We start from the raw sequence: 23,927 nt of genomic DNA on the forward strand, positions 1-23,927 counted from the left end.
CTGCCCGGTCAGAGCTCTGAGACTGTATCTGGAGCGCTCCTCCCCCTTCAGGCAGTCGGACCAGCTGTTTGTCTGCTTCGGCGGCCGCACTAAAGGTTGTGCTGTCACGAAGCAAAGACTCTCACACTGGATAGTGGACGCTATCTCGCTGGCATATGAGTCTAAAAACCTGACTTGCCCTATAGGCGTTAAAGCCCACTCCACTAGAGGCATGGCCTCATCTTGGGCTTGGTCGTGTGGCATTTCTTTGGAAGATATCTGTGCGGCGGCAGGCTGGGCCTCTCCGTCCACTTTTATCAGATTCTATAAATTGGAGGTTCCAGCTCTACAAGCAGGGCTTCTCTCCATTTAGGCTCTATCTTGACCCTGGTAAACAGATTGCCTTTAGTTTTGGCCTGTACACTTCAGTCCTTAAGCACTTTCATTTATCATAAGATCCGACTATGTCCGATCAGCCGTTCAAATGAACCGACTCTGTCCGATCAGCCGTTCAAATGAACCGACTCTTCCGGTTCTTCATCCCCCCTTATAGCCGCCTCTTCGGTGTCTCGGGGGTTATTTACATGTGCTTGGGTATACTGGGTCAGTCAGCACACACGGCGCTTTACATTGTGTTCCCATACGTAATACGAGGAACCTCTCTCGAAAGGGAACGTACTCGGTTACTTTCGTAACCTCGGTTCCCTGAGAGAGAGGAACGAGTATTACGTTCCGTGCCGTGTTTATGCTTCTCAGGTATCGCTTCAGTCGATCTAAAAACCTGACACCTATGGCGAAATCAGGGCTTTATATAGCCTCCTGTATGCAAATATAAGCACCTTTTTTCGGCGGGCTTCTGGAACGCCCCCCATTGGCTCGTTCCTCTCAGCCGCCTCACCATAGGTTCATGCAGTTGCCGTGGCCCGGCCAATCAGAGCGCTCCTCGCGCTGAGTTATGGCCGTTCAGCGGCACTGCGCTTTACATGGATACCTTTATTAAAGTTTTGCTTCATATTCTCGAGAAAAGGAGTTTTCCCCATACGTAATACTCGTTCCTCTCTCTCAGGGAACCGAGGTTACGAAAGTAACCGAGTACGTTTTAATTTGTAATAATATTTCAAAATAGTACTGTTTTAACTATTTTAGATTACATAAATGCAGCCTTGGTGAGCAGAAGATACTAAACATTAAAAGCTGCATTATTCATATAGCCTACTTTATTGCCAATAAATAGCCTACATTGAGATGACTTGAAAAACACACATAAAGCATATATTGTCGCAATCGTCTGATTGTCGTCGTCACGTTTCATCATCATAACGATTATTTTCCTTCAGCTCAGCTACAGCTCCAGAGGTAGGCTATTACCTCTACGAATCCGCTTTTGGACTTTCTGTGAGAGCGCGCCCTCCTCATATTTAGATTCGAATAAAATTACAGGTCCTGCATAGATAATTTTTTGTCTCTGAATTTAAATCTTGATGTATTCACTTTGGTTTCTATGTAAATACATTTGCCCGTGACCTCAAGAAGCGCGCTCTCAACCGAGATTAGAGAAAGCTGTTTTTTAGCGTCCCTGTTAACTTGCCCGCCCTCGCGCAGGTTCGAATCCCGCTCGGAGCGGGTCGACTAGGATCGGTGAGACCCAGTAAAAGTGCGGGGGACGAAAATACATTTTATTAAAAGTGAGGGGGACACGTCCCCCGCGTCCCCCGCGTAATCTACGCCCATGCAATTTATTTATTTTCCTCCCTAGACCCAGCCCTCCTCCTCTCAAAAATCTTCTTTTGTCATGTCTTCTTTCATTAGTACTGCGTTTGTAATGTGGCTAATTTTAAAGTATGACTCACAGTCACAGATATTTTTTGTATTGTTTTTGAGTCCCCACACATATATATCCTAGAATGAACAATAAGGTATAACTATTAAATAAAAAATATGGTAACATTTTACAATACAGGTGCACTAATATGCATTAATTCATGCTTAATTTATGCAGATAATCATGAGTTAATGTATTACTAATGGTGAACAAACCCATTTATTAATGATTACTGCATCAGCAACTAATGAAGATTCTACATGATTAATAGATTAAGTAATCATTACATGGTAATTAGTTAAATTTATCATGGTGTATTAATTCCTTAAAATATTATAATAACTAATAATGTAAATTAATGTGTTAATTACCACAACGGGTCAAAGCCATGCATTTCAACTTCCAGTTTTCTGCTTTAATTAATCATTAGCTAATGAGTTATAAAGGTATCATTATGTTATGACTTTACTTGTTGGGGCACATGACTATTAACTAATTGATTAAGTAAATATGTAATTGTGGTTATGGGTTTTAAATTAATTTTAAATTAGTTAATAGTCATGTGCCCCAACAAGTAAAGTCATAACATAATGATACCTTTAAAAATCATCAGCTAATGATTAATTAAAGCAGACAACTGGAAGTTGAAATGCATGGCTTTGACCCCTTGTGGTAATTAACACATTAATTTACATTATTAGTTAATATAATATGTTATTAAGGAATGAATACATTGTGATATATTTAATATTTAATTAATCATTAATAAATGGGTTAGTTCACCATTAATAATACATTAACTCATGAGTATCTGTGCATTAGTTTAGCATGAATTAATGCATATTAGTGCACCTTTATTGTAAAGTGTTACCAAAAATACTACTAATAAAAATGATAGCAGGATCTATATTTAAAATAAACATAAATAAATTAAACATTATTATACGTATGTATTGTTGTTAATAAAATGATGTATCCTTCAGCTAATTTGTTTTGTGCTCGTTGATGAAAAACTGACTCCCAGTGGTCTCCTTTGATTGACAGGTATATAGTCAACCCTCAACCTCACGAGACAAGAGTATAATTATAGCAAGACTGCCTTTGTAATATTAACAATAATGCGATTTTGAGATGCTCAACAGCGGCGTGTTATCTCCCACCACAAAAGTCCTAATGATTACAGCCTGCTACATTCTAGCTGAATGGGGCTACATTTCGAAAAGATCCATTCAATGCAAAGACAAACACACAAAAACACACACACACACACACACACACACACACACACACACACACACACACACACACACACACACACACACAAACAGCTAAGCCCAGACTGGTTCCTAAAGTTATGTACGTTTTAAAAGCCAACCCACCTGCGCAATTCTTCTGTCCATTCCTGGATCAAACGACACAACAGGTGCTCATATCAGGTGTGGTGCAGCTGGATAGACGTGACATGTGGAGGAGCAGCGACACCATGTGGTAAGTCCTTATTATTCATTGCTCGGCGAATTGTTGTTGAAGAAAGTTGTCTTCCTCCGGAGTCCGGAGGTGCGTGGGCTTTCGGGCTTTTTCTAATAGCTTGTAACTGATCTATAAAGCGTGTAACGTTACTCTAGAAACGTCAAGGCGGTAACACCTCTGAAAAAAGTAACAGATGCCACGTGACAACGCAGTCTACGCGTTTCGGCCGCAGTATGGATAATAATGTGTGCATAAAAAGCAGCACAGGGAACCTGTCGCCACTTAAAATAATACATTATATAATAAAATAATATAATAAACTAAAATAAAGAAGCAATTAGAGACCGCATCGCCTTTACTGAACACTGTTATTGTAGTGCCACTTCCAAACACTAGAAGGCGCTAAACACAGACGTTGGTCTCTGATCAACGTCATCACAGAGACCGAAGAAGATGATGGGAAGAGATGGTCGAGGGAGAATGAAGTAAAACAACACCTTTAAAATAATTTATCATAATGCAGCGTTAACAGAGATATTTATCATAAACTTAAAGTATTGCTAGGTTTCACCAGAAGAGGTCATGGCGTTTGTTACAGCGAACTGGAATCCTTTGGGCGAGGCTTTTTACAGGTAAATAACAGAACAGCTTAATCATTCTGCTTATTAAATGGTGAAGAATATGAGTGTATGAAAGCATTACACTGCACAAATGCTCAACCTGCTCATTTCGCTTCGGTGGAGCTTTTAAACGGGATGTTTGTTGTCATGAGTTGTTGGGTCATGTGACAGCTGTCATGAGTGGCAGTGAATGAGTTAGCAGCACAACCGAATGTTTCTTCGAAATGTGTTTAAGCTACTGTTATCGACAAACAACTTTAGTTTGTTTATGTATTCTAACCATTCTATATAGTCTTACTTTATATAATCTAATCACATTGGTCTGACCATGGTAAAATTATTGTATTCATATTTCATCAAGAAAAGGAAGGCAAGACAACTGCAGTCAAAAATAATGCTTTTCATTTACAAATATTTTTTTTCATGCAAATGACCTGACTTCTGCAACGAGGATATATTAAATGTGTTGTGTAAAAATACATATAGGTTTGTAAAAAGTTTATTTTTTAAATGTACACCAGTATACTGCACATTTAAATTTGCCGAACCAGTACTTCCACTAAATACAGACTTCACACATTTGTACTCAACTATTTTATTAATAAAGATCTTATCTTATTATTTACTTTTATTTAATGGTTTATTTACTGATTTATTACTCAGTTTATGTGAACATGGGTGAAACTTTTAGTTCTTTTGAGTTCTTTATTATAATATCATAATATTTGTTTTTATTACATATTTGTGCTATTATTAATACTGCAGTAGTGACATTATAGTTTGAGGCCAAGTGGGCTTCAGAAGTGGGAAGTAGGACATTTCGTATAGCACATGAAGACATTTCTTAGAGATTTATATATATAAGAAGCAATGTAAAAAGTAAATAAAAAACACATTCAGTTGATTACAAAATAATATACCTGTTTTTGAACTTACATGTTTTTGAACTTTAATGTCAACCAAAAACCCAGACATTTGTCATTCGTATCCCCTAAATATATAAAATACAAATGTCTTCTACAGTTTAGGCAAAGCTATTAGCCTGTGTTGTCCAGCAAATCAGCCATACCAGTTGCTATTATGCTTTCATTTTTAACCCCTTTCTTCTGCCTCTTCTTTGTTCTTTTTTTCTTTTCTTTTTTCTGAAACAGAAAGATAGAATTGTATGAGATGGGCTGGAATCTGAAAGATGGTCTGAGAGAGTGTCTAGCTGCTGCAGCTCCATATGGGGGTCCCATCGGTAAGGTTTGGGTGAGATCAGCCCAGCTGAATGTTACTGAGTAAGATTATATCTCAGTTGTTTTATGGAGTTCAAAGAGAATGACATTTCTTTCTCTATCAGCTCTCCTGAAGGGGCGCATCCGCCGCTCTCCCAGTGCCAGACCTCAGTTAGAGATCTACTCTTCCTCAGGACTGCCTCTGGCCAGTTTTCCAGTAAGAACACACAGTGGCACACAGGGGCTGCATGATTAATCAAAATAAAACACAACTCATGATGTGGTTTTGTGCGATTCAAATTGCGAAGGCTGCAACTTATTAGAATACACATTTTATGCGCTGCGTGTTTTGGAGTGAAGTATGGCACTGTGTTCTTGCACGTAAGTATTCGCCAGTATTTGCAACATCTCAGACCGGCTCAGTTTGCATTAAATTATGTTTCTTAAAAAAATTATTTCGGGAGGAGCACGTTTAAATGATCTACCCAATCATGATGTCATTCTAACCAGCGGTCAACAATCAGTTATCAACATGTCTACCAATCAGCTCAAGTGGAGGATCACATAAATATCCAGTAACTCACCAATGTTCCTCGAAAAAGTTTGCAGCATCCCTCCACCACCCCGTCTACCTCACACGCACCTGGTTAACTTTCCTAACCAGAGATACGGGGAGAGCACTCTGGGTTCAAGCCAAATACCGAGCTCGGAGCCCTCTCCTTGGACAGCACGCCAAATATGCATACCGTTTATTCTCTGACTTATTTGTAAGTGTGAACTCGTGAAATGCTGCTCCACATGAACTCCATCTCTGCGTGTGCTCTGAGTTTGAGGCGCTTTAGTGTGCTTTTGGGAATGCAACATGCTGTAATAATACTGCAATAATGATAGTTTTCATTTGTTAGAATTTGATTGGAAAATGTATAGTAGTTAACTGTTTTTCACATGTTTACCAACATATTCTGTACACTAAGTCTTGTTTCCATTCAGTTGGTGTTAGGAAAAACGTAATGAGAAGCTCTTATCAACAAAATAATTGTACAGTTTTATTGCTATTATTATCATCATTTATTATTATTGGTGCCTTCTAGACTGAGAAAAGACAGAAAATGTATTTTTTTCTCATGGGGATGAAAAACTACAATTCCCAGAATGCTTCGCTGCCCTGTGAGGCCATTACCAAAGCCACCTACTGGATTACTGTGACTGAGTTGGAGAAGACACTACAATTAAAAACTGAAAGTGTCTGTTCAATATAATGAGTGAGTCACCGCGCGAGTATCACAGCACTGAGCACTAACTGCAGGCAGGGGCGGAGTCAGACAATGTAAACATACGGGGCTTAGCCCAAACCTAGGGGGGTCCGGGGGTATACTCCCCCGGGGAGATTTTTTTCCATTTACATCAGCTAAATGCACTATTTTTCAGGCTGTTTGAGATAATAGAATGCCGAAAAATCTATATACTATCTGGGAAAATAAGTTAGTAAAAAAAAAAAAAAAAAAAACGATTCACCCAGTAGAGCCTACAACCTGTTTGGTATTTAACTGTTCTCCAGCTGTAGTGAATCCAAAACACCAAACATGTTAAGGATGACTCATTTTAACCCCTGGCAAATAAAAAAGGCAACCATTATCTGACTATTTTTAAGTTAGCCTGCATAGGTGACATTGGAATTTGGTGTAAACATCATTACTAATCTTTAAAGTTCAGTTTGGTTTACTTTGTGCTTAGCTGACAGATTTGATACATCAGAATCCATGACCAATCAGATGTTGTTTTCGGCTGCAAACTTTCGCGGTTGGTTAGTTCTACAAAGGAAATGCCCATATTTGGATTAGACAGCGTTGTGTGTGAGACAGAGCTTTATAATGATACCAGGCATGACGTTTCTGTGAATGGAGACGGCACGGGAGCTCGCGTTAGAAAAACTTTGGATGATTTCAGGTAGAAATCTAAAGGCGCACGGTGACAAAATATAATGAAATAACACCCTTAAATGTGTAATGTTGCCTTTTTTTTATTGTGACATGAAAGCTTACATGTTAAGGGAGTAAACTGGCCCAAAATCTCAAAATTGACTTTGTTTTCACCTGTCGTGTCTCGCCTTAATAAGTAAAACCTAACGTTAATCTTCAACGTAACTCTAGCTAGCCAGCAGTACACTCATTTAACTCAAGTGTTACAACAGCGAATTCACAAACCTGTAACACGCTCGTCTGACGCAGAATCTCTCTCTGGCCGGTGAGGTTTAGTGTTCCTTTTTAAAAAAATGTGTCCATGTTAACTATAGTTCACTACGACGCCGGTGAAATACAAAAGCCCGCCAATCCCTGATGACAACGACGAAGAAGAAGATGTATATTCTTCTTCGTTAGTTTTTATTGGCAGTTGGCATTGGCAAACAAGCTGGGGATTTTGCGACAGTCTATGTGTGCGACGCGTTGCCGACCACCACACACACGGTAAAGGAGCTTTTGTTTCATTTTTTGCCGCTCCAGTCTGAAAGACTGAGAGGAAATGAAACAAAATGAATTTTTATTTTTTTTATTTTTACTAAAAGATTCTGGGCTTTTGAAAAACATTCGGGGCTTAAGCCGGGTGCACACTGTGCGATTTTGGCCATGATTTGGCCGTCTGGGACAAATTTAGCAAATCCTAAAAGATTCCTCTGATCCTAGGCTAAAATCTGACGTCTTTGGTCGTTAGTTTGACATGTTCACCGGCAGCCGATTAATGAGCGCTGCGATCAAATTTGACCTCAGACGAAATTCTGGCAGTGTCAGAAGATTTGGCACAGAATCCTGCAGTGTGACTTCTCCTACGACGACAGTCAAATATCTCCGTTTTTCAAGACAAACTATACCCAAAACGAGAGCTAGAGATTTGTTTGTAGCCAGCATTTCAGTCCCGCGTGTAATGCAGCCCACCATCACCGAACGCGTCATTCATTGATGATATGAACTCCGGGTGAGTTTTCTTGCGCGCGTCCGTTTTTAGCGCGCCTTCACTATCGTGCAGTCTGACATTAATGTCAACTGAGATCTTACAGTGTGACATGGCGATCATGTTCGTACAGTCTGACAAGGGACATTCGCAAAGGATTTTGAAAAATCGCACAGTGTGCAGGACCCATTAAGCCCCATTAGCCCCCCCCCCCCCCCCCCCCCCCCCCCCCCCCCCCGCAGGAGTCAGATAAATGAGCTCGTGATGAGAGCTGAGGTAATCGTGTCTACACTCGCGGCATTCATTCGCAACCCGAGTTCAGTCTGGCACGTTTCTATCCATGCCTTTGCAAGCTTAACTTTCATAGAATTTAATATGAGAAGTTAAAAGACTTGCATTGCTCACCATAGCTCCGTTTAAATAAGTGCCTGTAGCTGAGCTGAGCTCTGGGTGTAATCTCCCATCCCCCATGCGCGGGTTCAAAACATGTGGAAATGGCTCCCTCTGCTGGCTGTAGTTTTTAGCCTTTGGCCAAACATTCCTCCTATGATGCAAATATCGTCAATTTGCGTCACAGGAGGAATTTTTCCAGAGATAAAATGCTTAAATCTCTTTTCTCAGAGGGATATGAGGGGGGAAAGCACAATCATTTGAATATACTCCAGGGTTTCTACTGATACAAAGCCATATGCTAATCGCTGAAGTAACCCTTTAAATATATATTTTTGGTAATACTTTACAATAAGGTCTCATTTGTTAAACTGTTAATGTATTAATATGAACTAACAATGAGCAATACGTTTGTTACAGTATTTATTAATGTTAGTTAAAAATCCCATTTTTTATTGTTTATTCATGTTATTTCACAGTCCATTAACTAATGTTAACGAATACAACATTTCCATAATGTATTAGTTCAACTAATGTTGAAATTAACATTAACCAAGATTCATAAAAGCTTGCATTCTTAGTTCATGTTAATTAAAGTAGTTAACTAATGTATTTAACTAGCTAATAAAAACGTATTGTAAAGTGTTTACAGTAAAATATTGGTCATATTTTTATTTCGTTTTTACTTATTCATTTTTATATTTTATTTATTATCAACAATTTTTGTGCAGCACTAAAAAAGAAAAACAATCACAGCCAACCTGGATCATTTTAAACTCACATTTTGAATTGCAATTTGTTTTTATTAGAAAACTAAGTTCGATTTGTTTTTTTGTTTTTTTTAAATCATGCAGCCCTTGCATTGACTATGAGGTACCAAAAAATACTGCTCTGTTTGAATGCTTTTGTAAACAGAAATGCTGTATAGTAACCTCTCTCTCTCTCTCTCTCTCTCTCTCTCTCTCTCTCTCTCTCTCTCTCTCTCTCTCTCTCTCTCTCTCTCTCTCTCTCTCTCTCTGTCTAGTGGAAGAGTGGTGTGGTGAAGCAGTTGGGTTGGACAGTGACTGAGGACCTACTGTGTGTTCAGGAGGATGGCACTGTGCTTGTCTATGATCTCTTTGGTGGCTTTAAGAGACACTTCAGCATGGGCAATGTGAGAATGACCATGGTTTCAAATAAATTCTATACTATTAAAGCATTGCTTCTTTAAATCAGTGTTGATTTATGACTGAGCCATAGCATTGATACTCTTACAGGAAGTTTCTCAGAGTCAAGTGCTGGACACCAAGATTTTCCATTCGCCATATGGGACAGGAGTTGCCATATTGACTGGTGCCTTGCGATTCACTTTGGCCACAAACATTGACGACATAAAACTGAGGCGGTTACCTGAAGTTCCAGGTAAAAATGCCTTCCTTGTGCTACTATAAGAATTCCATAATTCCTTATGGTTCTGTAAGTGAGTTGAGGTTCTAACTCAGATTTTTTTCTAATTTAATGATATTTTATTTCAGGTCTACAGGGGGCGCCCTCATGCTGGGCAGTCCTGACTCAGGACAGGCAATGTAAAGTGCTGGTGGCCAACGAATCACAACTGTTCATTTTAGACAATACAGCCTGCACACTTGTGGTAAAGAACACCCGCACACAATCAGACTACACAGATTTTTTTAGATTGAATCAGTCTCTTGAATGAATCTTCACTTTTAGACAAAACTTTTCTCACTCACTGTAAGAATAGAGGAGACAGCTGTCTTCTGAAATGTCAGTGTGATTTCACTTTGCATTCAATTTTAAACGTATTGTGTTTTATATACAGTACGGTACAAAAGTTTGGGGTTTCTAAAGAAATGACGTTTATTCAGCAAAGATGCATGAAATTGATCAAAAGTGAAAGTAAATGTTCAATGTTCAATTTATTTATAAAGCACATACTAATACAACAAAAGTTGACCACAGTGCTGTACAAGGGCCAAATACTACATAATTATACAATCACATCCAACTTCAATTTCATTACACCACCATAAATCAAAAATAAGAATAAAATAACATAGAAAAGCCCATAAGACAAAGCATAGACACCACTAGCACACACTCATGTATGATCGAATGCCAAAGCAAAAAAATATGATTTCAACTGTCCTTTAAACTCCCTAAGATCGGAGCACTTCCGGATATAATGAGGTAACCCATTCCACAGCCTAGGACCAACAGCGGCAAAAGAGCGGTCTCCCCTCATTTTCCGGTACGTCCGCAGGACCTCTAAGAGATTTAATGACGTAACGATCTCTTTAAAAAAGCTTTAAAAAAAATAATAAAAGCTTAAAATTAATCCGATAGGAAACTGGCAGCCAATGTAATTCTCTTATTACAGGGGTGATATGCTCATTTTTCTGAGTACCTGTCAGAAGTCTTGCGGCTGCGTTTTGAACCAACTGTAATCTGTCTAAACTTTTTTGTTGAAAACCATAATATCGTGCATTACCATAGTCTAATCGCGAGAAAATAAAAGCATAGATTATCCTTTCCAGGTCCTTCTGTGACACAAAGGACTTTATTTTAGCGATTAGTCTTAAAAAAAAGAAACTAGTTTTAACGACTTCGTTTATCTGTTTTTCACATTTTAATGCACTGTCACAAATTATACCTAAATTTTTAACCTGATGCATCTGAAAAGTAGCCTGACAAGCCAGACCCACATCAAGATGTTTGGTCTGGAAACTTACCATTGACAGGGCTCAATCCGAGGGGCGGATAAACGGTTGTCTTTCAAACTCCCTCTGCACGCGATAGGATAGCGCTACAACCAACCAGAGCAACGAAGGTGAAGCAGAGCTTGTTGATTAAACATTCGCCGTATCTGGTCGGCTAAACTCCGAACACATCTTCCCTTTTTAAGAATGACTTCAGTGCCGTTCTTTGTTCTTTTCTCAGAGAAAAGCTTAACTCCAAGTCTTCCAGGGTCGCAGTCAAAGCTGATTCGAAAGACCGCCGTTCGCCAGTTTCTGTGTTTAGTAAAAGCACGCAAACGCAACTCGGCCGTCGTCATTATGGCCCCGCCCACCGAATCTATACACGATGTGATTGGCCCGACAAGAGTTAGGCGAATACAGCTCAGAAGGGTATTTAGAGTTGCTAGACAACACTCGCGGGCAGATTAGATTTGCTGCCGCTAGGGTGCGTCTAGATTTCTAGGCTATCCGAAAAGGTGAAAGTGCACCTAAGTCAATTTTGGATGTATCAAAGGACTCGGAAGGGCCAAATAAAACCAATTCTGTTTTTGTTTCATTTAAACATAAAAAAATGTGTGGACATCCACAGCTTAATCTCGTCATAACACTCAGCCAAAGAGACAGTAGGCTTTAACGGAAGGTACAGCTGGGTGTCGTCTGCATAACAATGAAAAGAAATACCGTAGTTCCTCGTGATTTGACCTCACGGAAGCATATACAGTGAAAAAAATACTGGTGCTAAAACGGGTCCTTGCAGAATACCGCATGATAGCAGTGCTGAAGTAGATGTAAATTCCCCCGTCTGAACCGAAAAAGTTCTGTTTTCAAATTAAGACCTAATCCATTTCAGGTAATTTCCTCGAATCCCTACATAATTTTCTAGTAAAGAAATTGACAAGTAAAGACATTTATAATGTTACAAAAGATTTCTACTTCTAAGAAATGATGCTTATGAGCTTTTAAACTTTCTATTCATCAAAGAATAGAAAATCTAGATTTTCACAAAATACTAAAGAGCACAATTGTTTCCAACATCGATAATATTAAGATGGTTCTTGAACACCAAATCAGCATATCATCACATGAAGGATCATGTGATACTGCAGACTGGAGTAGTGGTATTGAAAGTTCAGCTTTGCATCACAAGAATAAATTACATTTTGAAATATATTTGAATAGAAAGCAGTTATTTTAAATTGTAATAATATATCACAGAATTACAGTTTTAACTGTATTTTTGATTAAATAAATGCAGATTAGCATAAGAGACTTTGTCTTTTAAAAACATTTTGAAAACATTGGAGCTGGCTAGTTTAGTCAAAGGTTTAAAACTCTTTATAGATAAACTAGTAATTTATGGTGGCATGACAAAAATGCAAGTGTGGAATCGGACTCCGGTTCGGATCAAGCATTCAAAATAAGTGTGAAAACAGCCAATGTGGATTAGAAAGCATTTGCTAAATAATGTTTGTATTTGTTTGTGTGTATGTGTGTGTGTCAGACTCCTCCAGGTCTCTCTCCAGAAGCATCCAGTATAGTTCACATATGTGTCTCATTCAGTTATAAGTATCTGGCACTCCTCACTGACTCTGGCCATGTGTGGATGGGCACGTCCAACCTAAAGGTACGTTAAATCCAGCAACATAATCTAGTTTAAGCAATATATTCAATGTATTTTATTAATCGATATATTCCGATCACAATTGTAACAACTTGTCTAAGCAATTGTTTTTCATTCAGTTCATTACGCTGTTCACTTAAGTTGAGCAATGAGGTTGTTGTAAGTGTTAATTACAGTATTAAAGGGATAGTTTACCCAAAAATGAAAATGTTATGTTCATCTGCTTACCCCCAGGGCATCAATTTGCTAAAATCATTTAAGTAAATTTGTCTCATTAATGTACACACAGCACCTCATATTGACAGAAAAAACACAGAACTGTTGACATTTTTGCAGATTTATTAAAAATGAAAAACTGAAATATCAAATGGCCCTATGTATTCAGACCCTTTGCTCAGTATTTAGTTGAAGCATCCTTTTGATCTAATACAGCCAAGTCTTTTTGTGAAAGATGCAACAGTTTTTCACACCTGGATTTGGGGATCCTCTGCCATTCCTCTTTGCAGATCCTCTCCAGTTCTGTCAGGTTGCATGGTAAATGTTGGTTGACAGCCATTTTCAGGTCTCTCCAGAGATGCTCAATCGGGGCTGCGTTCCACTCCACTTTAAGACACGCACTTGCAAACTTCCCTAAGCACTTCCCCTTGGGGGAATCCCTGCCGCCATTTTGAAGTGCGTTCCACTTCGTGAAGTGGACAAGGGAAGTTTGTATGGACAGACCCTTGCTCCCTCGATTTTGACCGAGTGAGCGAGTCTACTTCATATGTACACTTCAGACAGCTTCATATACCACAATGCAACGCGATTGTGACGTCACCACATATCACGTTTAATTTACCCCACCACAAACAACTATAACTATTTTTAAAAACATTTAAAACAACCCAAACACATCCATATACATATAGAATGCTGCATTAAACAATTTCGTAAAGGTAAAAAATAAATAATATATCAACTCCATAATGGATTCCAAGTGATCAAGGGCTTAGGGCGTTCCAGTTCAGTCCATTTGCAAAGTTTCCGCCAGTAGTGGGCACTCATGCAACGTAGGCATGACGCACATCCGAGTGAACGAGACGGAGGGAAGTTTGCGAGTGAAGGGGATAATAAAAATGAACTGGAACGCAGCACGGGTTTAAGTCAGGGTTCTGGCTCGGCCATTCAAGAACAGTCATAGAGTTGTTGTGAGGCCACTCCTTTGTTATTTTAGCTGTGTGCTTAGGGTCATTGTCTTGTTGGAAGGTGAACTTTCAGCCCAGTCTGAGGTCTTGAGCACTCTGGAGAAGGTTTTCGTCCTGGCCGCATTCATCTTTCTCCCGATTGCAACCAGTCATCCGGTCCCTGCAGCTGAAAAACACCCCCACAGCATGATGCTGCCACCACCATGCTTCACTGTTGGGACTGTATTGGACAGGTGATATTTTTCTCCACACATACTGCTTAGAATTAAGTCCAAAAGTTCTATCTTGGTCTCATCAGACCAGACAATCTTATTTCTCACCATCTTGGAGTCCTTCAGGTGTTTTTTTTTTTTAGCAAACTCCATGCAGGCCATAAAGCCCCTACTGGTGGAGGGCTGCAGTGATGGTTGACTTTCTACAACTTTATCCTATTTTTTAGTTTCTCCGACTACATCTCTAGAGCTCAGCCACAGTGATCTTTGGGTTCTTTTTTACCTCTCACCAAGGTTCTTCTCCCCTGATAGCTCAGTTTGGCCAGACGACCAGCTCTAGGAAGGGTTCTGGTCGTCCCAAAAGTTTTCCATTTAAGGATTATGGAGGCCACTGTGCTCTTAGGAACCTTAAGTTCAGCAGAAATGTTTTTGTAACCTTGGCCAGATCTGTGCCTTGCCACAATTCTGTCTCTGAGCTCTTCAGGCTGTTCATTTGACCTCATGATTCTCATTTGCTCTCACATGCACTGTGAGCTGTAAGGTCTTATATAGACAGGTGTGTGGCTTTCCTATTTAAGTCCAATCAGTATAATCAAACACAGCTGGACTCAAATGAAAGTGTAGAACCATCTCAAGGATGATCAGAAGAAATAGACAGCACCTTAGTTAAATATATGAGTGTCACAGCAAAGGGTCTGAATACTTAGAATCATGTGATATTTCAGTTTTTCTTTTTTCATAAATCTGCAAAAATGTCAACAATTGTTTTTCTGTCAATATAGGGTGCTGCTGTGTGTACATAAATGAGAAAAAAGTTAACTTAAATGATTTTAGCAAATGGCTGCAATATAACAAATTGAAAAATTTGAGGGGGTCTTTTCGTACCCACTGTAGGTTAGTTGGTTTCTTCAGTAGAACACAAATTAAGATTTTTTTAAAGATTTTTTACTCCAACCGTTTCAGTCTGTCCGTCGTATAATGCATTTTAATGGCAGCAAAATCTATGAGAGGGGGGAAAAAAACATTCACAGACAAATCCATATCAAACACTGCAGCTCGTGGCAACACATTGATGTCTTAAGACATGAAACGATTGGTTTGTGCAAGAAAACAAACAGTATTTATATAATTATTTACCTCTAATACACCACTATGTCTAACAGCCTTCAGCACGCGATAACTTTCGAAGAGTGAGATCAATGTACATGATCCGGCGTAGTTTACGCAAGCGCCAGAAGTGATCTCTCATGTGAACATTGACCTCACTCACTGGAAGTGATCGCGCGTTGAATGTTGGTTTTGGTCTCATAGATTTTGCTGCCATTCACATGCATTATATGACTGACAGACTGCAACGGTTAGAGTTAAAAATCTTCATTTGTGTTCTACTAAAGAAACAAAGTCACTTATATCTTGGATGCCCTGGGGGTAAGCAGATAAACATTAAATTTTTATTTTAGGTGAACTATCCCTTTAATACTTTTGCACAACAAAGCATTATCATGTGAGGAATGTTGTCTTGTGCAGGAGAAACTCAGCGAGGTGGACACCAAAATCAAAACTCCCCCTAAACAGATGGCCTGGTACAAGATCATTTCACTTTGCATAATTTATGTATATTCTGTTTATGCTGTTTTCACTCCCAATTAGTTTATAGACAAGTTTGTAATGTTTTTTTTTCTTGCAGGTGTCGCAGGCCCAAGAGTCAGCAGCCATCGGCTGTGGTCATGTGGGATGGGCTTCTCCTAGTGGTGGGAGAGTGTAAAGAAACAATTAAGTACCACCTGGATGATGAATCGATTCTGGTGCCAGAACTGGACGGGGTCCGGATCATCAGTGGAACACACCATGAGCTTTTGCAAGAGGTTCCAGGTTAGAAAAAAACACTTACTGAGCCCTAACATTTGAACAGTATTATAATTTTTTTTCCATATATGCAAAGTTGAACTTTTTTTCTCCAGTTTTCAGTGTCACATGATTCTTCAGAAATCATTATAATATAGTGATTGGGTGCTCAAGAAACATTCCTTATGTTTTCCCAATGTTGAAATATGCTGCTTAATAATTTTGAGGAAACCACAATACATCTTTTCAGGGTTATTTTGGTGAATATAAAGTTAAAAGTATTATTATTTTCTTTCAGTAACAAATCTTACTGACCTCAAAATTTGATTGGTTTTGTATAGTTAATGGTGCAAGGTTCTACGCCCCACAAGCCCACAAGTGATTTGATTTTCCCATGATTCTCTGCAGGTGCGTGCGAAGAAATCTTTAAAATTGCCTCGATGGCTCCTGGAGCATTACTGCTGGAGGCGCATAAAGAATATGAGGTAAGACTATGTTGGATACACATTATTAAAACTTGAGTCTTCACAGTTCAAAGTTTCCTAATACATAATAGATGAATAATCTGTTAGGACAAGATGTTTCATTTTTTGCCAACATAAAAACATTTCAATGTTGAAAGCTTATTACTCAGGTATATTGTGTCTAATGATGGCTTTTGTGTGTGAAAATATTTGCAGAAAGAGAGTCAGAAGGCAGATGAGTATCTGAGAGAGATTAAAGAGCAGAGTCTGCTGAGCGAGGCAGTGAGGCAATGTGTGGAGGCAGCTGGACATGAACATGAACCCGAGACTCAGAAAACACTCCTGAGGGTGAGCCACACAGGCTGAATGTCACGGGTGGAGAGACATTTCATTTACAGAAGGAATGACACTAAACATGGGTTTATGATGTATCTCCCTCTCTCTTCTTCTTCCTGCAGGCGGCTTCATTTGGGAAGTGCTTCTTGAGCAATTTTCCTCCTGAGCAGTTTGTCAGCATGTGTAGAGACCTGCGGGTGTTGAATGCAGTTCGAGACTATACCATCGGCATTCCTCTTACCCACACTCAGTTCAAACAGATGACACTACAGGTGCTCATCGACAGGTGAGGCGATTTTATCTGTTTCCGTTGCCGGGATCTGTTTTGTGATTTACTCATTTCAAAGGAAGTAAAGTTTTCAAATGAATCTATCAAAGCAGATTATTCATCTTAAGTCATGGCTCTTTCTCTGTCTCAGACTGGTTTATCGTAAACTCTATCCGCTGGCTATTGAGGTTTGTCGTTATCTAAAGACTCCAGAATATCAGGGAGTGAGCCGAGTACTCAAACACTGGGCCTGCTACAAGGTGTGTGTGTGCTTATTTATTATACTTTTGAAGGTCAAATATCCTCACTAATAAGAAAGTATGCAAAAACTGGCCAAATAATGCATTTATTAAAAGCTACAAATGCCAGATGTCTGTAAGTGGTTGGTTTATGAGTTAACGTGACAACCATAGAACATTTACCATTTACTAAATTGACATGTGTGTGCAAATGAGAGATCATTTTTGAAGACTGAGTAAAAGGCATTTATGAAGATTTCATGTAATGTTAATATTTGAGTTTTTGTATTGTAATATTACTATGAACAACAACAATCAATCACTATGGTATAATATTACATAATATATATTTAAGATTTTAATTTATTTTAATTTGATTTTGTATTATTTCAATATTTTATATAAACCTCATTTAAGATTGTGTGTTCAGTTATATATAAATTTATCAAAAGTGACTGGAGACTTTTACACTTTTACAAAAGTTTTCCATTTCAAATAAATGCTGTTCTTTTGAACTTTATATTCATCAAAGAATCTTAAAATGTATTGTAGTTTCCACAAAAATAAAGCTGCTTTCAAAATTATTAATACTGTGAAATATTTCTTATTATTGTGATTTCTGAAGGATCATGTAACACTGAAGACTGGATTAATGGCTGCTGAAAATTGCCATCACAGGAACATTACATTTTAAATAGAGAATTGCTATTTCAATTGTGATAATTTCACTATATAACAGTTTTTAACTGTATTTTTAATCAAATAAATGTAGCATTGGTTAGCATAACAATCCACATTCATTATAATGTTGATTTCTCCCGTTCATTATGAGTTTTATAAAAACCACATCAAGGCTTTTCACAGCTGTTGTTTACAGAACCAGAGCACATTTGCAGGGGCAGATGGGGTGTTTTTTTGCACTTTTTATTTTAAAACTTGTATTACATTTCATCTGGTCTGAGAGGTCTCAATAAACAAAAGGAAGCATGTGAGAAGTGAAGTGCCTAAGTGAACCTTCAAAGGTTTGTTTCCTTTATGTAGGTGCAGCAGAAGGAGGAATCTGATGAAGTCATAGCAAAAGCTGTGAGTGTGAAGCTAGCTGATGCTGCAGGAATCTCCTACTCTGAAATCGCCACTAAAGCATATGAGAGTGGACGCACAGAGCTCGCCATTAAGGTAAATGCACGCACAGACCACGGGCTACTAAAGACTTGGGGCCATAGAATTATTATTAACTGATATTATGGGTTGTCAGTCAGTTTGTGTTGGTCTCTCTCTTTCAGTTATTGGAGTTTGAGCCTCGCTCTGGTGAGCAGGTCCCACTGTTGTTAAAAATGAAGAAGAGTCCTCTGGCTTTGAGCAAAGCCATTGAGAGTGGAGACACAGACCTCGGTAAAACTTCCAAAACTTAGAAACACACACCCTGTTACAGATACACATTTTCTTAATAGACTAATGGATACATAGAAATGGTTCACCTACCTACAAGTTTTCTTGGATGCTAGTGTACACAGTGGTCATGTACCTGAAGAATGAGCTGAACAGAGGAGACTTCTTCATGATGTTGAGGAACCAACCTGTGGCTCTGAGCCTCTACAGACAGGTACACGCATCCGATTCCCTACCACACACGCACACCCTGCTGCTGCAGACCTGAGAACCGTAGACATTATATTTATGAGGAGAACATGTCCCTACCTCTTTTTTGCTAACCTAATTAATATTCATAAGCAAAGGTGTGAATGTGATTTCATGCCTACAATGAAATCTCATTGGTCCCAACCCCTCTGCTCATAGCTGTGTATTAAACATCAAATCTTTTCTGATTGGCTACGATTTTGCTTCATTTACATGTCCCATATCAGCTCTTTTACAGTATTTTCATTGTTAACTGAAACTAAATCTTTTTTTTTAATATTTGGTAATTTATATAAAATAAAATATAAAGAATATATGGGAAACCTTAAAGGGGGGGGTGAAACACTCAGTTTCAGTCAATCTCATGTCAATCTTGAGTACCTATAGAGTAGTATTGCATCCTTCATATCTCCGAAAAGTCTTTAGTTTTATCATATTTATAAAAGAAATATAGGCTGTACCGAGTCTTTCCGGAAAAAACCGAGCGCCTGGAGGCGTATCGTGTGGGCGGAGCTAAAGAATGACAAGCGCGCAAAGCGGTGACGTCTTAAGCGTGGAGGAACCCATCGCTATCTCAGCTAATACAGATAATGATCCAGAATCAAATCTGAGGGAGAAATAAATTGAACAGGAGAAACGGCAACATCAGGACGTCCGTCTCTGTGGTATGTAAGTTACTGTATTTAATGGCCTCTCCACATTTCTGTGTGTTTACTCGCAGTGTATGAGGACATGATTCGGTTTATGGACTATTGTATGCGACTAGACCTTAGAAGTAGCAAGCAAAACGGTTTTGCACGTCAGAATACTGTAACGTTATACAGAACAACAATGGAGTAACCGTTAGAGCATTTGAATGACGAAGCACGCGATCGTGTCGTTTACTGATGTTTACTCATGCGTCCGTAGCCGACAGCACAGACATTTGAAGCAGTTTAAGTTAACTCACCGGCTGCTTCCAAAGCAGGACCTTTATCGCTGGGGCTGCTCCGTCAAAAACACACTTCTTTGGTCTGATTTGGTGAAGTTCTGTGACAGCAGTGGCGTGTAAATCCATTTTGAGACGGAACTGAAACGATGTTGTGAAGCTTCCCGTCATTTCTGCGTTCAAATCGGTTCAAATGCAGCGCTGCCTTCCCGGAATGCTGTGCTGAAGCGTTGAAGTCGCTCGACGTCACCCATAGGAATAAAGTGGAGCGCGGCGCGCCACATAAGTGTTCACGGACGACTGGATCTGCATCTGAGAGAGTGTTTACAGCGTGCTCTAGTCACGCGCGCGCACCCTACCGGGAGAAGAGCCCGTACGGCCCATACAAGGACCTTCCGCTCTTTTTAACGTCAAGTAGACCCATACTCGAAAAAAACGCTCCGAAACTTGTGAGAAACCGGAAGGAGTATTTTTGACACAGAAATACTCCATCAAACGCCCAACATTAGTTTTTGAAACTTTGTCTATGTTTAGGATGGGAATCCAAGTCTTTAACAGTGTAAAAAGCTCAGTATGCATGAAACAGCATTTCACCCCCCCTTTAACATAAACATGAATAACTCAAACCAAAATTGAAAATGTTGCAACTAACTGAAATAAGTACTACAATTACTCAAATCTAATTGAAAAAAGACAAAAGCACACAACAAAATTTCTAAAACTTAAAAATAAAAATGAAATCTGAAAATATAAAAATAAAAGCTAATGCAAAATATTATTAAACATTATAATATTATATAAATAATAGTAAATAACATTATTATTTATAGCATCAGAGAACACTTATAATAATGATAATGTTCTTGCATTGTCTTCTTGATTTTTAAACCTTAATTGTTTATTATATCGTTATGTTTCAGTTCTGTAAACATCAGGAGCAGGATACACTAAAAGATCTTTTCAATCAAGATGATGATCATGAAGAACTTGGTAATTTCTACGTAAAGGCCAGCTATAAAGAGCAGGTTGGTGCTTGCCATTCTTTACAGTAGTTTTTGGTTTTTCCTCATTTTCTTCTCACTTACATGATTTGAATGACAGAAGTGCTCTAAAGATTAAATCAATTATAATGGCTCAATTTCTTTTCCACCAATTGTGAGGTTTGTCTTCTTTGTTTTCTAGCTTAAGTACTTTACACTCTAATGGTAGTTTTATTATGTGTGTAATTGCAGAGACTGGAAACTCGGATTGCTCTTTTACAAAGTGCCGTGGACGAGTACTACAAAGCCAAGAATGAATTTTCTGCCAAGGTGAAGACCTCAGACTCTTCTGATACAGGCAGATTAGCGGCCTGGGTCAGAGTTATTTGTCTTTATAGCCAGAACATTACATCTGTGTATTATCAAGAGGAATTATAGCCTTTCTCTCTGTCAGGCCACAGAAGATGAGATGCGTCTGCTGCGGTTTCAGAGGAAGCTAGAGGAAGAGAAGGGTGAGCCGCTCGTGGGATTCTCTCTTCATGACACCATGACCATGTTGCTGTCTGTGGGACTGCACAAACAAGCCGAACAACTTTACAAAGACTTCAGAGTGCCCGACAAGAGGTGCGCGGTCTATTTATAGTTTTACTCACAAGTTTTATAGTTTATCTTTCCCACTGGCGGTGTCAAAAACCTCAACACATATCTGAGTGAAACTGCTCTTCAAACAAGAAAAAATGACTTGATTTTATCCATGGGGAATTGATTGGATGTTTTTGGTTTGCTATTGCTGTGTTCTCATGTGAGTTACAGGTTATCAATTATTTTCCGCAAACTGGTTCTTTCTGGCGGTTCTTTTCAATGAACCGGTAAAAAAAAAAAGCCAGTTTAGTTAATCACGTAATGATGGCACATATTATATTATTAAAGCAACCAATTAAGATGTGAAACACAGATGTTTCACATGTCTAAAGCATATAAGTTGAATAAACTAGTTTAAATCAACTCACCTTATACATAAACTATTTAAAAAAAGAAGAAAACTTTCATTTCAACCCCTCATTCAAGTCAACTGCTCTGTAAACGCATGCTCGTATCAGCAGCGGCTTGTGTCCAAGTCCGAACTGTTTCCTAAGTTCAGTGTACTGGTAACTCGAGGACTGTTGTAACCTCATAACTTGAGATTGAGAGAACTGCTATAAGTGTACTACTGTTGACTCGAGAACTACTACCATCATTGAAGTTATATTTCCAATACGTTTTATTTGTTATATTTTATGCTCTTCAGCAAAAGACATCAGAATCAGAAACATGTATTCGTGCAGAATGAGCTGCCAAAAACTGCCATCATAGGGTCATACACTCATGGATACTGGCTCATTACAAGCCACAGTAACTGGTAGACAAGTCCAAAAGTGAGTTTAGATTGAGTAACTTGTAGATCTGTGCTTACTCGAGCCCCAGACAAGGTTCAACCAATTCATTAAAAAGAACCGGTTTAAACAAATGATTTGTTCACAAACTCGACATCACTGGTAAACTCGTCATCAGAGAAGGATGAACAGGTTAAAATGTAAACATCAAATTCAGCAAGTGGTAATAAATGTGTCAAATGTCAGGAACATAATGTCCCTACCTCTTTTTTTGCTAACCTAATTAATATTCATAAGCTAAGGATTGAATGTGACAAATGCCTACAATGAAATCTCATTGGTCCCAACCCCTCTGCTCATAGCTGTGTATTATACATCAAATCTCTTCTGATTGGCTATGATTTTGTTGCTTCATTTACATGTCACTTTCAGAGACAGTAAAATTACTGCTGCCTATTTAGGTCAAAGAAATTCATGTCAGCTCTTTTATAGCTACATTATTGTTCCATTACAAATGATGTTTAATATGATATCAATATAATGTATGTATGTAAATGAAGAATAATATAATGGGAATATCATTATGAAACGAGTGAAGGTGTTTCTCATTATCAGGTTCTGGTGGCTGAAGTTGAAGGCTCTTGCTGAGAAGGAGGACTGGGAAGAGCTGGAGAAGTTTGCCAAAAGCAAAAAGTCTCCTATCGGATACCTGGTAACTGATGTCATGTTGATCTGTCTTAGAATTATTGTTTAGTATTTTTCTTAGAATTATTGTTGTGTATTATTCTTAGAATTATTGTTGTGAATTAATCATACTTCTGTCTTTTTGGATTGCAGCCATTTGTTGAGGTGTGCATTAAACACCATAACAAATATGAAGCCAAGAAATATGTCTCTAAAGTCACACCTGAGCAGAAGGTCAAAGCTCACCTTGCAGTGGGGTAAGAGGTTATTCCGAAAATGTTTACACCATTTTGTGTAAGTGTATTCTGAAAGTTCTTAAATGCTACCTTGGTGAGCATAAGAGACGTCTAAAAAATAATCTTACTGACCCCATACTTTTGAAAGTGTACCTTACTGTTCATGATTAAGACAAAGAGCTGCTGTATAATATTCTCTCTCACTCAGGGATGTGGAAGGTGCCGCAGAGGCTGCCATCGAGAGGCGTAATGACTCTGAGATCAGTACTGTTCTGTCACGCTGTTCCTCCACCACTGATCAACTTCTGGTGGAGCGCCTCAATCGTGCTAAAGCCACTGCTGCCAAAAAGTGAGCCTTTCCACTTCTGCCCTGCTCAACTGAACTCCATTTGCTGCCAAACAGTGAACCCCTGTGCACCGTTTCTCCAGCGCGAAGCAACACGCAGCAGAATTTGCTTTCGGCTGTATAACTCACAGCTTCTGATGTAGTGGAACATTTTCATGAAAATTCTGCACAATGAAGGAAACTGTCTTGAGTTGGATGCACAGTGAAAAAGACAGACAGCAAGAAAACTTGCATGTCAGCATTAGATGTTTTTCCTCCCTCTGTCGGACAGCTAGAAGCCGCTCCAATCTTGCACTTCACTGTCAACCTTAACCTTTGTACCTATAATTGCATTATGAATCATTGTGTTTATTGTAGAATCATACTGTCATTGATCATATGCCTGTGTTCTGTA

General features: G+C 38.8%; 1 protein-coding gene across 1 annotated transcript; it reads left to right on the forward strand.

Moving 5' to 3' along the window:
- The first annotated feature begins 3,691 nt into the window (after positions 1-3,691).
- vps16 (VPS16 core subunit of CORVET and HOPS complexes) lies at positions 3,692-23,557 on the forward strand. Its single transcript, XM_067459063.1, has 22 exons — positions 3,692-3,903; positions 5,043-5,131; positions 5,234-5,325; positions 9,469-9,597; positions 9,701-9,845; positions 9,959-10,074; positions 12,681-12,803; positions 15,724-15,779; positions 15,884-16,068; positions 16,450-16,526; positions 16,722-16,853; positions 16,964-17,127; positions 17,261-17,369; positions 18,390-18,524; positions 18,632-18,740; positions 18,854-18,951; positions 20,835-20,939; positions 21,147-21,224; positions 21,349-21,518; positions 22,883-22,979; positions 23,105-23,208; positions 23,396-23,557. Exons 1-22 carry the CDS (start codon positions 3,854-3,856, stop codon positions 23,538-23,540), a joined length of 2,508 nt encoding a protein of 835 aa, XP_067315164.1. The 5' UTR covers positions 3,692-3,853; the 3' UTR covers positions 23,541-23,557.
- The last annotated feature ends 370 nt before the right edge of the window (positions 23,558-23,927 follow it).

Source organism: Pseudorasbora parva, chromosome 12 (assembly GCF_024679245.1).
Source record: "Pseudorasbora parva isolate DD20220531a chromosome 12, ASM2467924v1, whole genome shotgun sequence".
Taxonomy (NCBI): Eukaryota; Metazoa; Chordata; class Actinopteri; order Cypriniformes; family Gobionidae; genus Pseudorasbora; species Pseudorasbora parva.